At 38.2% G+C, this 16,217-nt stretch overlaps 2 protein-coding genes across 2 annotated transcripts; both read left to right on the top strand.

Annotated features, from left to right (window-relative positions):
- Positions 1 to 100: 100 nt before the first annotated feature.
- On the top strand, positions 101 to 6,408 carry slc35b1 (solute carrier family 35 member B1). Its single transcript, XM_085404576.1, has 9 exons — positions 101 to 779; positions 2,675 to 2,766; positions 2,952 to 3,082; positions 3,201 to 3,231; positions 3,715 to 3,875; positions 4,022 to 4,148; positions 5,444 to 5,550; positions 5,685 to 5,838; positions 6,125 to 6,408. The coding sequence occupies exons 1-9, from the start codon at positions 655 to 657 to the stop codon at positions 6,175 to 6,177; spliced, it is 981 nt and encodes a 326-aa protein (XP_085260702.1). The 5' UTR covers positions 101 to 654; the 3' UTR covers positions 6,178 to 6,408.
- A 3,673-nt stretch (positions 6,409 to 10,081) lies between these two features.
- LOC146672079 (cytochrome c oxidase subunit FA4) lies at positions 10,082 to 11,950 on the top strand. Its single transcript, XM_085404575.1, has 4 exons — positions 10,082 to 10,241; positions 10,839 to 10,927; positions 11,046 to 11,106; positions 11,448 to 11,950. The coding sequence occupies exons 1-4, from the start codon at positions 10,200 to 10,202 to the stop codon at positions 11,502 to 11,504; spliced, it is 249 nt and encodes an 82-aa protein (XP_085260701.1). The 5' UTR covers positions 10,082 to 10,199; the 3' UTR covers positions 11,505 to 11,950.
- The last annotated feature ends 4,267 nt before the right edge of the window (positions 11,951 to 16,217 follow it).

The following is a 16,217-nucleotide window of genomic DNA, read 5'->3' as shown; positions in this document are numbered from 1 at the left end:
TTAATCCACATCCTAGGACGACAAAAGGGCACGCGACATTTTCAAGAAAGGACCTCGGCTTTTTAAATAGCTGCCTCAAGTCACGACTAACCATTAAAGGTTAACGCGAACACCAAACGATCACAGAAGAGGCAGCGTTTTGTTTGCAGGATTGGAGCGGCGTATATTAAACACGTTATTATGCCTGTATGACTCAGGGTAGTTTTATTAAACTTAATATAAGCGTACAGGCTCAGGTGCTGACACCTAATGGGTCCTTTTAGAAGATAACTTTTCCTGCTAATTGCAGGTTTTAATTTCCCAATGAAAACCCGAGCGGCACATCCTTACCGTTACTCGGGTGTGAAAAACGGGATGCTTTTAATATAGCAGCTGCACAGCTAGAAGGCCCTTCTGTCTGGGGTGATATAGGGCAACCAACTATGGCATGATACTCGAATCTCAAGACAAGAGTTGGAAAGCTCCGGCAAATAAGATTTACTGCGATATATCACCAAGTCTTCCAGCTGGTGCATAATCCACAGCCAACGTAAACACGCGAGCGCCATTTCCGGGCTCGTGATAGCGGCTATAGTGGAGCGAGAGGCCGGAGCGAGAGGAGCGGGAAGTGGAGCGGTGGTGTCGGTTAACATTCCCGGGGTGGTCGACGACGGCATGGCAGCGGGAAAGGGAGCTGGGAAGCCCGCCTGGCTGTGGGACAATATGAGGTTACGGTTCATCGTTTGCTTCTTCGGAGTCTTCGTGTGCTACTTTTATTACGGAATATTGCAAGAGACGATGTAAGTAACAAGTAACGAAGCTAAACTAGAGACATTGTTATGCTGCTGTGAACCAAAACTCCCTTCAAAAAGCTGCCGCTTTAATATTGCTATGCATACATTAAAATTTTAGTTGGAGTTTGGTTATAGTTTTGTCATTAGAAAAAAAAATCACAGTTCTCATAATCGTAATCATATGAGCATATGACCTGAAGCACTGTCTTTGTAGATCTCCAGATCTGTTAAGTAAAACTAAATACAGTACTGCAGCAGTATCCCCCCTTTTTGATTGATTGATTTATTCTTACATATTTGTCACACCTAAATTTCACTATTAGACAAAGATGACCCATGTAAATATAAACCGTCATTTTTTAACTTGTTATTTAATTTATTAAAGGGGGGGGGGGGGGCTATCAAACCCTACCGGGCTCTGCAAAAGTAATTACCCCCTAAAACTAATAAGCGGTTGTGCCAACCTTGGTAACAAGAACTGTAATCAAGTATTTGTGATAACTGGCAATGACTCCTTTATGTCACTGTAGGGCAGATATTGCTTTCCTCACTGTTCTTTGTAGAATTGGTTTGACCACATTAAATGGTTTTTTGAAAATGAATGTCTGTTTCAGGTCAATCTGAATTACGGTAAGTCTGGACTTTGACTAGCAGCTTTTAGCAGCTCTGAGGTGGACTTGCTGGTGTGTTTCAGATTATTGTCTTCCTGTTTAACCCAAGTGAACTTAAACTGTAGGGCACAAACTGATGGCTGGACATTCTCTATGAGGATTTTCTGGTCGAGCAAAATTTGCGGTTCCATCAATTAGAGCAAGTTGTTCTGATCATGAAGCAGCCTCAGGTCATAACACTACCACCACCATGTTTGACTGCTGCTGTTATGATGTGTTAGTTTTACATCAGATAAGATGGGATTCAAACTTTCTAAAAAGTTGATCTTTTGTCAGACAGGATCTATTTAAGCAATTTCTTTATTCAACGGGTTTGGCCTGGGTGTGACTAGTGAAACTGGGCTCAGCTTTCAAACTGCGGTAATCAGAGTTAACTTGTGGTTTAACGATAAATGGGCGCAATTACTTTTTCACACAGGTTTGGCTCTTTTTGCCTTAATAAATTAAATCATGGTTTTCTCTGGTTACCGCTGACTAATATTAAAATTTGTTTGATGAAATGAAACGTGTGTGAGAAATATGCAAAAGAATAAGACATCTGGAAAAATTCTTCTCTGAAGAATAATTTTTTTTATTTTTAGTCTATCTTAAAAGCAAAATTCTGCATTACACAGACTTTTGTTTTTGCGTTGTTTTTCTTTTTTGGGGAGTATATTTAAAAATCTCAGAGATTTACTGGTTCAGGCATAAGTTTTTGCAAAAGAGACATTTTAGTTTCATGTATACTGTTTCTCCTATACATGCAACTTTAAAATCTGCAGTCTGGCTTATGTAAAGTAAGCAGAGCTCTGCCTGTGTTCTCTTTCACATACTGAGAAAGGACACAGATGGTATGCTGTCAACAAAGGGTACAGGAATACTCTCTGGTTTCAAAATGATGACTTGAAAATGCCATGTGAGGTGAAGCGGCACTTCTACAAACCAATGTCTGACTTTTATTACATGTTATTACATGTTGTTATGAATATGGACATATTATCTTCAGATTAGCCCACTAAAAACAATTGCAAACTGACACCAAGTACTCAAGCAAGACAGCTGCTGAAAAAACTTTTGGTCCACTAACAGACTGCTACCCTCACCACACCCCTCTTTCACTCTCCTTTTCTGAATGCCCTTTTCACAGCTAGGAGACACATGAAACCACTCAGATGTTTAACTTAGCTATTTGCATGCTCCTGCCAAGACGGGTCTGTTGTGTTCAACATGCTGTTGCTCTCTGTTTTCTAGCACTCGAGGTGATTATGGTCACGAGAAGTTCAGATTCGCCCGTACGCTGGTCTTCATCCAGTGCATCATCAGTTGTGTCTTTGCAAAGATCTGTGAGTATGTGCTGCACAAAATGCACACAAAAACTAATAACAGTGGTTAAAAGACTCCACTGACTCTGCTAGGAAACACCTGAGAACAACACCAGTCGAATCTCTTGTATGTTAACTTCTCTGCCTAATATTTAAAATAATGTAATGTTGTGAACTTTTTTCTTTAATTCTCTTTTAATAATTAGTGATCCAGTTTTTTGAGAGCTCCAAGCCAGATCACACGAAGAGCTGGCTCTATGGCCTGTGCTCGCTCTCTTATCTTGGAGCCATGGTGTCCAGTAACTCTGCCCTTCAATATGTCAACTATCCCACCCAGGTGAGTATGCCCTATTTAAATGGGTCAACAGTAACTGGTTATGTGTTTTTCGTTTTTCATTGTATGTGTATTTGTGCTTGAGCCTTGCATATTCTATAACTGCGTTTTTGTTTGATAGGTTTTGGGGAAATCCTGCAAACCCATACCAGGTAAATCGAACAAAAATAAGTGTTGTAGTGTTGCTTTTTAAAGTGCTTTCTTTCACCATATCATTTACATAATATTTTGTCACTGCTTACCTTTGTTTCCGTAGACAACAGTCTGTCTGTACTGACTAATTCAGAAAGTGTACAGTATGCAGGGTGTGTATGAGGAAATATACAAAGTCAAATTATTTACTTTTTTTTAAAGTGTAGGCTACCAAACAAACACGAGTGATTCTGAGGTCTTTTCTTACAGATTAGGGACACATTTAGTTTGAATATTCTTCTTAGGCATGTGGAGCTGAGAGCCTGCTTTGCATATTACAGTATGTCCTGTTTATACATGAAGGTTAACTCTCACCCCTCACAGCTTGGTTATCGCTTGAATTCTGTTTCCTTCCATATGTTTCACTCTCAGGGCTGAAGTTTTGACACGCTGTCCAGGCTGGTATCAATCGGCTTCATATTTCTGTTATTGTGTCCTTGCAGTGATGATCCTCGGTGTGACAATACTGAGGAAGAAGTATCCACTGGCTAAATACCTGTGTGTGTTGCTGATTGTGAGCGGTGTTGCTCTTTTTCTCTATAAACCCAACAAGAGCTCTGCTGTTGGTGATGACCATATTTTTGGCTTTGGAGAGATTCTGCTGGTGAGCTAACACATATTCTGTTCATTTCACCTATTTGTCCTCATATGCTGCCCATCTGCTTGCATCTCCCTCGTGTCCTCACGGGTGCTTTGACTTTCCCATTACTTTCATCTCACGTCTCGGTGTTGTGTTTTGCTGCATCATAGCTGGTCTCTCTGACATTGGACGGTTTGACTGGTGTGGCCCAGGACCACATGAGGGCTCGCTTCCAGACGGGTGCGAACCACATGATGCTGAACATCAACATGTGGTCCAGTCTGGTGCTGGGACTAGGTGAGTCCCACATCTAATAGAATATGTGTCAGGAGCATGCAGGCTCTCATTCCAACTGAAAATACATCTGGCCATTACACTGATTTGCTCACCTGCAGCTAGAGAGGAGACACTAATGAGCAAACTCACCTTGGTGTGGTTCAGTACTGCCAACACTGGTGAATATATGGTTTCAAAGCTTTCTTTATGAATAATTATCTAAGAGCATAGTACCGGTTTAAGGCTTTTGAAGAAAATTTCTTATGGTGCTATAATATTTATAATTAACAAAAAAATTTTGATTAAAGATAAGAACAAAATATCCTATGTTTAATGTAGTTTTCTTCAGGTGCTTTTCCACTCAAAACTTTTTAAACACCAATTCAAAGTGAAATCACCTCATGGTGATTTTGCATTTACAAAAGTACCATAAGGTGTAGTGCTGTGTTCCTAAGGTGATTTTAATGTGAGTTTGGTATATTTTATTCTCATTCTGGATTCTGACATGAGCTCCAGGATGAATAGCGGGTGTGATGAAGTAGATGGTAGCAAGAAGTTTAAAAAAAAAACCCCTCAAACAGAACCAATAACAGCTGCATTAGAAGCAGAAAATGTGTGCACTTTTCCCTCAGGAGGCAAAAACTCATTAATTCAGTCAAGGCATAGTGCGGAGTGTTATCTTTTTAGATAAGAAATCCTCCACCTCAAAGCCCTCAGTTCTGTTAGCAGATTGCTACAATATGCTGAAGAGCAAGGCACATAAAACAAACACAATTTAATGATGGGTTTTTTAAGGTTGGGTACTAATGGGCTCTGAGATAAAGATCAAAAGGTCAAAGATTATATGAGAACTGGAGGACTGTCATCACTTTTAAGCTAACTAACTGGTAGGGTCTGCCGTCTTGGAGTGTTTTTCTATCCTTCCTGAACCACTTTATTATGCTAAATTACATTTTATAAAGCTATGGCGTTTTTTTTGTAAGCGTTAAGTGCAGTTCCAATATGCAACCTTAACAGCTTTTAGTTATTGGTTGTCAAATGTGTGCAAATGCAGATATACTCCTGGTTTCAACATGCACAGCAAGACTTTGATGTCTAGTATTTCCCAAGATGCAAAGGTATTCTTATACCTCCACTCATACAAATTCATTACACCCCCACACTAAGATTTCACCTAACTGCTAATACTGTACAGAACCACTTGGTGGTGCTGTACATTCACACTGTGAACTCGGTCTGGTTTTCTTACCAAGGATAGTCAGAAATGAACTGTGTTTTTGAAAAGTTGTTGATGTTACGTTCCTCTCTGTTCTCAGCGGTGTTGTGGACAGGGGAAGTGTGGGAATTCCTGAGTTTTGCAGAGCGCCACCCGGGCATCTTTTACAATATATTTCTGTTTGGAGTCACCAGTGCTTTAGGCCAGGTAGGTGGATCAATGCGAGTACTGATTATTAGCAATGCCATATTAAAGAACAGGAAACACCCTGTTGTGTTTTACAATAGATACTTAGTAATGACTGACATCCTGACTGACCGGCTCAAATGTTCCTTTTTCAGACCTTCATCTTCATGACAGTTGTGTACTTTGGGCCTCTGACCTGCTCCATTGTCACAACTACGAGGAAGTTCTTCACCATCCTTGGCTCTGTTATTTTGTTTGGCAATGTAATGACTACAATGCAGTGGGTTGGCACCATTCTCGTATTCCTCGGTCAGTAACTATATTACTTTCGTATTTTAATATATTAGATTTCCATTTCGTCAGGTTTCCAAAAGGTTGATTCTGTTCATCTGGACATAGTCTTTTCAATCCAAGTGACAAAACGTTTCTCCCATTGAAAACGCTACATCCAGATGAACAGAGTCAAATTTTTGGAATTTACTTACCTGGATGATTGAGTATGCATCAAGACATTTCATCAGGTTAAATGTATATAAAATATCTGTTCAGATGTTGTGTCTTCCCTCCATTCACATCTTTGGTTTTCTCACTTTAGGTCTTGGAATGGATGCTAAATTTGGCAAAGCCCCCAAGAAGACTACACACTGAAACACAGTGGCGCACATGAGGAAAAAAAGAAGAGAAACACTAGATTGGAAACACTATAGCCAGTATATTATTTTCATAAGACATCATGTACAGGCACACTATATGTGCCTATGACTTGTTGAACTATGGTCAGATATTTTACTGCATTTAAAAGAGAGTCGTTGTAGTTTTCAACTCCAGCTTCTGTTGTGTACAGTTGATATACTGAAGAGATGCATTATATGGGATCAAGTCCAGAATGAGCTGTGACACAACCTGCAGTCCTTTTTGTGGAAGAATTTGAACTGGCTGAAGTGCACAGGTGTAAACCTTATTTTATTTAGACAAATCTTTATTGTTTCTGAAACCAGCTCACCTGCCTTGGATTGATGTTGAACCAAACAAGGCCTTAGAAATACATTTCCAGCAGTTAACCCATGAAATTACACCAAATGGTTTACAAATGGATGCTTGAATGTGTGTAATTGTAACATTTAGTTTGTCTGAGAAAACAATTAGTAAGTTTAATGTCCTTTATGAAAATTTAGACGGTTGTATGTCGCCTGTTGTCTTATGTCCAGTCTTACTTTTAAATTGTATTTATGTTTATTTTCTAAAGTTGAAAATTACTTGCCATAAAAGAAATTATTATATTTTGTTGTCATTTTTATTCTTTTTTTTTTCCAGTTTTTAAAAACTGGTTCAAATCGGTTCATTCTAGAATGGTATTGACTGCATCATGGCACTAATCACCAGCTACTTGTTAAACTTGTTAGCCAAACCCAACAATTAAATGTATTTAAACACCCATCGATATTCCAATAATATGTAGCTTACACAATTTTCTCTACTTCAAATAATATTTTTAAAGATGCATTGATTGTGGAAATGCACCTAAGGAATGAAAGGACACTGGACTTCTAAATATGAAATGCCCCATAATCAATATTTTGAATGGAACTGATAAAAAACTGGAATATTGATTATATCTTAAGGGAAATGTCCTTAAACCTGACAATTAAAACTAAATAGCCAGGGTTTTGTTTTGTTTTGTCTTGAAAATCAATGCAGTGTTTGGAGGAGAAATAGCTGACAGTGAACTCTGCAGTTAAAACATGGATGCACTGATAAGAGATGTTAACAGCAGCCTGTTTTGTTTCTTTATATTTAATAAAGAATCAAAATATGCAATCTTTAATGTATTTAAATAAGGCCTGCAAAATTTTACCTTCATACTACAGAAATGTTAAGTTATAGGTCCTCAAAGTACTTAGGGGACATAAGTGTTTTTCCCCCCCAAGATTTTTAAATCTGTCATAATTTAATAAGTGCATTTGATAGCAAAAATTGAAATCTGATGACATTTTCAGGGTTTAACCTTCCACTTAGATTAGTTTTACACCCACTCTAAATGTCACAGTCCAAAGCCCAATTCTTGTTTTCTTTAGCATGATTAATTAATACATTTTTATAACCAACTCTTAACATCAATATCATAGTTCACCAATATCATACAGTGAAATCTGAGATCTATTTTATCATTCAATTAAAATAAATTTGAAGTAAATGAGCACTATTTATGTATAATGCAAATTATATACTCTGTGTGCACTTTGAGAGAAAGTACTCAGGAAATTATATGAAAGTAGCATTTAGCATTTAAATATACCACAGTTGTAGTTCAAAAAATAAAATTACAACTCATAACAGTGCAGAGGGGAGGCCTCAACAACAAATTAACAACATTAACTGTGAGGAGAAAATCCAAATAAAACAAAAGTGAAAACAAAATAGCAACTTTAAAAAAATATGATAACTCATCAAGGTCATGAAAGTCATGATGATTTTGGACTCTTTGTTATTTCTTTGAACTGTTGTTTTTCCAGTGTGGAATGATTGTACGACAAACATCTTTAATGGCTTTTAAAAACACGAATTGTTCTGTTTAGCAAGTTTCAGCTCAACCACACAGTTTTGGTAGCCATTAGCAAGCTGCTGGAAGAATTCTGGCTGAACATTTGACTTTTCTTGGCAGAATTTTATTTTTTTTAATCTGCTTGATTCCCTGGCAAGAAGTTGGATTTTAATCATACTGCACAAATTTCCAATAGAGTCGAGAATTTGTTCCAGAAACTTAATGCTAGCCTCCTTTATCCATTCCAAACCCAGCTTTGGATTTGTGCTTTGGATTGTTTGGTGATCCTTTTGGAACACCCAGCTGTGTCCCATTGTTCTGTACTGGTCAATCCAGTGAATCCTCCTTATGCTGGCAAAGAGAAATTACCAGTTGTAACCAATCATTCTCTGTGATGAGAAGTTAATAGGCCTTTGCCTTGTCAAAAAAGATTTGGGTGAATGTGTGCCGTATATATATATATGTTTATATATATATAGGAATATGTATCTGTATACTTTTGACACACTGGATTAGCGAAAATCCAAAATACATTCAAACTTATGCCCACAATTCTTTGTTTTTTAAAGATATAAGCTGTGCAATCATTCCCCTCTCGAAAAAGAAATGTTTTTTTAAAAAAAACTAAATTACCATAACTTTCATACCCATGATGAGTGTATGTAAACTTCTAACCTTCTAACCTTGCTCTCTGTAGATGCCATAGAGCAAGATAAGGAGTTATGAAACTTTTCATTTCCCTAGAACAAAGTTAAGAAGCAAATAATGAAATACATAATGAATTACTCTGAATATTTATTCTCAAACATCATAATGATCATGGTGTGTCTCTACTGTTATCTATCATGCCACTAATATTAAAGATTTTTTTAAATAGAGTAAAGGGGAATTTAACATTAGGTAGACTTTATACTGTAGCTTGATATAATTATGAGCAACAGCTACTTCTGTCTTGGTATGGGAAACATATATAGCTGACTGCACATATTACAGTAAACACAATTTATATTTATAGTGCAGTATAAGATGATAAATGAAAAAATATCTGTTCTGGATCAGTGGGAACCAGAATTATTTTTTTAAATTATTTTTATTTATTTATTTTATTGAGTTTTGACTTCAGTTGAGTTTAATATAGCTCCCAAAATGTGTTTGCTCATTTTGGTTACAAATGTTTACTTTTCATTGAGTTTTTATTAGCTTAAGTCTTTATTTTAGGCCTCCAGGATATGGAGAGCATCTACTGGAGAGGATGTTTAGGGAAAAAATCAGAATATCTAGTACATTAAAAAAAAAAAACCTTTCTGAAAGCAGGTCACCCACAAGTCCCAATAAACATGTTCATCAAAGCCTCATCAGGCTGGTTACGATATGTTTTTCATTTTATTTTAAGTTTTTTTTTCCAAGTACACAAAATCGTTTCAGTTAGCTTATATATATATTTTCAAAAGTGTACTTTTTATTTTTATTAACTAAAAAGCTTTTTCGACATCTACTAGTTTTTATTTTAGTTTTAATTAATTACAATAACCTCGGTAGGATCTAAGCTTTTCTTTGTTTAATAATCACATAAAATTTGAACGAAATATTGGGAATAAGAATAATAAAATACTTTTTTTTTCATTGGAGTAGGTAAATAGGTACATAAAATAAGTATTCCAAATTAAATTAAGACGAACATTTTTTAGGCTTCACAAACAGAGACAGTCCTGAAGGTTAATTTTATTCTTGACCTCAAGAAAAAGAGAATATATATTAAATATTTGTTTTGTTCAAAATAAGCAATTGTTGGGGCTTTTAAACCACTTTGACTTTGCCGGATTAAAAATGCTGCGTGGAAATCAAAGCTCGAGCATTATAACAGCTCATTAATTAAGCCATGTGAAATTATTCGGAATTTATTATATCCACTAACAAAATTATCGATATGCATACTGAACATAGTAATAATTAATTCCGTTTTTTAATCACGCTGGATCAGGCAGTGTGTGAGCATCCTATTGGTGCTTGCTCTACCCTCCTTCCGCCCTTTCTCAAGGATTAAATTGCGCACTGTTCTGGCAAGACTGCTCGTAATCCTTTTATTTGGGTACAAAGTCGGTTAACTTGGCACGCGAGGAACGACAAAATGCTCGCCATAGTCCGCAAACAACTTAGAAGTCACCCAGCTGTAAGTATATTGCAACTATATTCAGGTTAAAAGTCATTTTGGGTAATCTTTTTGAGAGCCCAGGCTGGTACTAGGCTAAGTTGCCAGTTAGCAGTGCTAGCTTGATTAGCCTCTGCGTTTGACCGCACTGACTTTGAGAGATCAAAGTATGTAGCAGTCTTTCTGTTTTCATTTTTTCTGTGTAATTTGTTGGTTAAGAGTGATCCTTCTGGCAGCTGATGACTTTCAGTTAAATAAGGTCACGACTTTAGTCATTCGATGGTTGTTGATTATTAGCCACGAAGAGCCTTTTCATGTCCTCTAAATAGCTGCTCCCACTAGTTAGCTGGCTACATTGGGTTAGCAAGTCCTTGTGAACTATTAATAGAACCCACAAAAGCGCCTCTCTTTTCGACAAAATATGTGTATATATTTTATAGTTATGGTAGTTAAAGTTGGCCAATTTTAGCCCCTGTTCGTTTCATGTTTCATTCCAGAGGCTGCCTACGTGAGCAGGGGCGTGTTTTCAGTGTAAACATGTAGTTGAGTGTCATTGTCTTGAGAGCTTTAGGATTCTCTCAGCTGATAAGATGCCTTATCTTCCTTTGTCTCTTACAGCTGATCCCCCTTTTCATCTTCATCGGTGGAGGAGCAGCCATGTCTCTGTTGTACCTCGCCCGTCTGGGCTTGAGAAACCCTGATGTCTGGTAAGTCATGTGTCGTTTTCTTAATTAAAAATGTTTGTTTTTCGTATTTGCATACAAGAGAATTTTCAAGTTCGTTGCCATGTACCTAGGAGTTACTCTTTAACTCTTCTTTCTGCAGCTGGGATCGCAAGAATAATCCAGAGCCCTGGAACAAACTTGGCCCAAATGATCAGTACAAGGTGTGCATCCCTTATGTTTAATTGTCTTGCAGTCTTGATTTTTCTGCTCTGATGTATTTAACAGTGGAGGTGGTTTTACTCTTGGATTGTATTGTGCAGCTTTAGTGGTGGAGTTTCTTATCCAGGGATAATTCCTCTTTAGTTGGACTAATCAAACATAATCTTGTTAACGCTGACCTGTGTTAACAAATCTTATCAAGTCATTAACGAGTGTAACTTGATGTAGTCGTGTTTGTTGTGGCAAGTGACCCAAACCATTTATGGTGGTGCATGCATTTTTCTGTGCAATCTTGGTGTTGGGCCTAATTATTTTTTATTTATTTTTGTGTGTGTCTTTTCAGTTTTTCACAGTCAACATGGACTACAGCAAGCTGAAGAAGGACCGTCCTGATTTCTAAACAACAGCTGGACCACAAGCACAAAGATCGGCAGATCTGCACAAACTGGCTCATTGTGAACGTTCCTCTGGAAAGCTTAATGATGCAGAGGCTTAACCCGCACAGATGTTACATATTTAAGTTTCCTCATTGCATCGATTTGGCTTTTGGATATTGATTTACTCACCGTCTCATCAATAAAATACAGGAGTCTTTTCTCCTCTATACTGAGAAAATTTGTTTTTATTTTTTCATGTGCTGTTGCCTGCTATATGCTTGTCCTGTCTTAATTTGCATCATCACTTTCCAGTGTCTAATATGCATACATATTGCATCACTTTTCAGACCAATGTCCACAACTTCTTTACATTTGTCATGTTCTGCTGCTGCTATACCTGCTTTGCATTCACCTAATTTTAGCTTTGTCCTGCTTTAACCCAATTAACAGTAAATTACGTACCACACTACTTTTGGTTGCTGTCCAATCTTTTGACATAAAAAGGAAACCCTGTCTGTATTTGAACCACCTTTGGTTGCAATTGCTTCAATCGAGAAGACATGGTGGCAAAAAGGTGTGTGGGTTTCTCTCCCCCCCCCCCCTTTTCAAAGCTGGACTTGATGGTTTAGAGCAGTAGCGTGTTCGTGTTACACATTAAGTGGAATGAACTGGAAGTTGGCAGTGGGACATTTGGAGGTGTGTCTTCTTACAGAATGCCGTCGCTCTCAGCCAGATAAGTTTGTAAATGTCAACAGGTCGTGCTTTTCCATCTGCAGCCTGGAGAAATGCGACAAGGATGAGCAGTCAGTGCAGTGCAGAAAATGTCAAGGACACTTTCATATTTGAATGGAAGCCCTCGTTGGAGTCTTCACCCATCCTCTGTAGTTTTGCATACACGTGAATCCCCCAGTTTTCACCTTGGGGCTTTTGCTACAGTGTATAGCACAATATCAGCTTTTAATCTAAATGTGTGTGTGTGTGTGTGTGTGTGTGTGTATATGTATATATATATATATATATATATACACACACACACACATATACACAGTGGCTTGCAAAAGTATTCCGCCCCCTTGAACTTTTCCACATTTTGTCACATTACAGCCACAAACATGAATTAATTTTATTGGAATTCCACGTGAAAGACTAATACAAAGTGGTGTACATGTGAGAAGTGGAACGAAAATGATACATGATACCAAACATTTTTTACAAATAACTGAAAAGTGGGGTGTGGTAATTATTCAGCCCCCTGAGTCAATACTTTATAGAACCACCTTTTGCTGCAATTACAGCTGCCAGTCTTTTAGGGTCTGTCTCTACCAGCTTTGTACATCTAGAGACTGAAATCCTTGCCCATTCTTCTTTGCAAAACAGCTCCAGCTCAGTCAGATTAGATGGTCAGCGTTTGTGAACAGCAGTTTTCAGATCTTTCCACAGATTCTCGATTGGATTTAGACACCACACAGGTCAGGGATAAAGTTATTGAGAAATTTAAAGCAGGCTTAGGCTACAAAAAGATTTCCCAAGCCTTGAACATCCCATGGAGCACTGTTCAAGCGATCATTCAGAAATGGAAGGAGTATGGCACAACTGTAAACCTACCAAGACAAGGCCGTCCACCTAAACTCACAGGCCGAACAAGGAGAGCGCTGATCAGAAATGCAGCCAAGAGGCCCATGGTGACTCTGGACGAGCTGCAGAGATCCACAGCTCAGGTGGAGGAATTTGTCCATAGGACAACTATTAGTCGTGCACTGCACAAAGTTGGCCTTTATGGAAGAGTGGTAAGGAGAAAGCCATTGTTAACAGAAAACCAGAAGAAGTCCCGTTTGCAGTTTGCCACAAGCCATGTGGGGGACACAGCAAACGTGGAAGAAGGTGCTCTGGTCAGATGAGACCAAAATGCAAAACGCTATGTGTGGCAGAAAACTAACACTGCACATCACTCTGAACACACCATCCCCACTGTCATATATGGTGGTGGCAGCATCATGCTCTGGGGGTGCTTCTCTTCAGCAGGGACAGGGAAGCTGGTCAGAGTTGATGGGAAGATGGATGGAGCCAAATACAGGGCAATCTTGGAAGAAAACCTCTTGGAGTCTGCAAAAGACTTGAGACTGGGGCGGAGGTTCACCTTCCAGCAGGACAACGACCCTAAACATAAAGCCAGGGCAACAATGGAATGGTTTAAAACAAAACATATCCATGTGTTAGAATGGCCCAGTCAAAATCCAGATCTAAATCCAGTCGAGAATCTGTGGGAAAGTTTTGCAAGCCACTGTATATATGCTGCCAAGCCTCACTCCAGATAGGTTCTTATTAGAGGTAATAAAATCTGTTTTAAAGGGGGGACAAGATGGAAGCCAGTGGCGTACTTGGTCCATAGTGAACACTCCATCAGGGGAGAGAAAACTCGCTTTCTGCCTTATTCATGGTATCACTAATGTGTACAGACATTTTTTGAATTAATGATACAAAATCACTACCTTAAAATATAAGGAAATTGGCATTTAGACTTATCTAACAGATTTCTTAATTTTTTAAAAAAATGTTAATAATTTTTACATCGACTTTGGTGTTTTTGAGGAATAAATGCATTAAATTAAAAAAAGACTTTGTTGTAACAATTGTGCTTTCATGTAAATGTTAAGCATACATACAGTTTACATACACCCATCATGGACATGAATGTCATGGTAATTTGGGGCTTTTGTTTTCTTTTAACTTTCCAGGGTAGAATGATTGCACAGCATACATCTTTAAGTCCATACAGGGTCAAAAGCATACATAAAGTATGTATACTTACATGTATACATTCCAAATAACAGATATGTTGGTCCTGTAGCAGGTTACACCTTCACCATGGACTTTTGTAGCCATTAACGACCTTCAGGCATAATTCAGACTGGATATTTGTTGTGTCCAAGCTTCAGCCATTTAGTTGTTAAGTTGGGGTGAATTTGTAGAATTCGAAGGTAGTCCTCCTCCTTCATTATTCCATCCACTGTATGCAATGTACCAGTACTAGTGGCGGCAGCCCCAGTGCATGATGGAGCCATCACCATGCTTGACAGCTCGTACAGTATTCTTTCTGTTTGAAAGCCTCAACTTTACTCTTCCAAACATACCTGTTGTCACTGTGACCTAATACTTCAGTCTTTGTCTCAGCTGGCCACTTTTCTTCAGAAGGCATTTGTCTTGTCCACGTGGGCAGCTGCAGATTTCAATCAAGCTTGAAGGTGTCAGTTTTGGAGCAGGGGCTTATTTTCCAGGAGCAAGCACTTTGGCGACAGTGGGACGGAAAATCTCCCTTTTAACAAGAAGAAACCTCTTGCAGAACCAGGCTCAGGGAGGGGCAGCTATCTGCTGGGACCTCAATTCCTCCCATCTGAGGATGGGGTTGTTGAGTGTTCTTCCCAAGATTTAAGTGAGTATATGCATATCTTTGAGCCAAAACACTCTCAGTTCTACCAAGAATATCGAGCCAGAATTATGCTAGAAGCTTGCTGATGTCTACAAAAAATCCTAAATAAATTCAAACATATACAGCCAATTCTTGTTTTTTAAAGTCATTAAAGAACAATGAATGTACATTGAATCATAACATTAACATAACATTATTACAATACTGGCTTAGGAGCTTTTCTAATAATCTAACAGTCAACTCTTGAGCGGTTTTTGACAGGCAGCTAAAGGGGGAAGAGTTCAAACTGCTTTGTGGCAGTAACACCTCTGAGGAAACTGGCTGAACACAACTGCAGAGCCAAGCTGACCTGCATCTTTACCCTCCCACTCCTGACCCTTGACCCCTTGAATTCAGCTTTTTTCTGCCACACTGCAAAGGTAGCATAGAAAAAAAAGCAACAAGGAAAATTAATGTGAGGCAAGACACTAGGCAGCTGGTGCTGCAAATTTTCTTCAAAAGGTCAAACCAAAGGTCAGGCAGCCCAGAAACATGGGAGAATGCAGAGAATCTTGCACCATTCATATTAACAAAGTCCTGACCAAAGCATCTTCATAAAGATTGTGTGAGTTTTGAAGTTTGTGCATGAGAAGAAACAATTAAAAAGCTCTTCTATTCTCTTTAATCTGAAAGCCATGCACTTGAAGCTGTTGCAATTCTCCCGCAGTATAAGCCTGTCAGCAACAGCTAGACATCCCGTTTTCTCTTTTCGAGAATTATCTTGAATATTTTATGACTGTGATCGGCAAAGTTTAGCCATGATGTCTGAGCAGAAATACAAGTGAGTGGCCTGCTTAAATGACTGCTTTTCAAAAAGTCATTTAGGAAATCATCAGTACCACAAAAATAATCTTCAGCTGTCTTTTTTTCTCCTTTCAGTTTTTGTTCAGCTTTTTGATTAGTGCAGCTGCTCAGGTTTAAAAGATAATGGAACTTTAATTCTTAATTCTCCAGCTAAAAAAAACATTTCATTAAAATAAAAGTCCTTCACCTATGTTTGCCAATGATTTGCAATTTACCAACAAACCTTTCCAGCATTTAGTTTCATCCCTCATTTAATAACCAAATAGTGCAGTTTCATTTGTTGTGTTGCCCATAAATTAAATGAAAGAGAAACAGTTTGTTTACACCTCTTGATGAACAGCAAACACAACTGAACTGCAATTTCCTATATTATTATATGACATGTGCTGCCTTGTGCTTTCCTTATATCTATTTTCTAACTCCTCTTCTCACCAAACCCTCAAATATGTTGACACCTTAATCTCTA

Source organism: Rhamphochromis longiceps, linkage group LG4, assembly GCF_057381845.1.
Source record: "Rhamphochromis longiceps isolate RC_006_pf linkage group LG4, R_longiceps_female_GT1.1, whole genome shotgun sequence".
Taxonomy (NCBI): Eukaryota; Metazoa; Chordata; class Actinopteri; order Cichliformes; family Cichlidae; genus Rhamphochromis; species Rhamphochromis longiceps.
This window is presented reverse-complemented; position numbering and strand designations above follow the sequence as displayed.

What these genes read in the sequence shown, in the direction of transcription:
- slc35b1 (XM_085404576.1), top strand. Translation starts at nt 655, where the DNA reads ATGGCAGCGGGAAAGGGAGCTGGGAAGCCCGCCTGGCTGTGGGACAAT. An exon ending in GCTTTGGAGAGATTCTGCTG is followed by an intron (nt 3,876 to 4,021) that starts GTGAGCTAACAC and finishes GCTGCATCATAG; the next exon opens with CTGGTCTCTCTGACATTGGA. An exon ending in CAGTCTGGTGCTGGGACTAG is followed by an intron (nt 4,149 to 5,443) that starts GTGAGTCCCACA and finishes CTCTGTTCTCAG; the next exon opens with CGGTGTTGTGGACAGGGGAA.
- LOC146672079 (XM_085404575.1), top strand. Translation starts at nt 10,200, where the DNA reads ATGCTCGCCATAGTCCGCAAACAACTTAGAAGTCACCCAGCT. An exon ending in TTGAGAAACCCTGATGTCTG is followed by an intron (nt 10,928 to 11,045) that starts GTAAGTCATGTG and finishes TTCTTTCTGCAG; the next exon opens with CTGGGATCGCAAGAATAATC. An exon ending in GCCCAAATGATCAGTACAAG is followed by an intron (nt 11,107 to 11,447) that starts GTGTGCATCCCT and finishes GTGTCTTTTCAG; the next exon opens with TTTTTCACAGTCAACATGGA.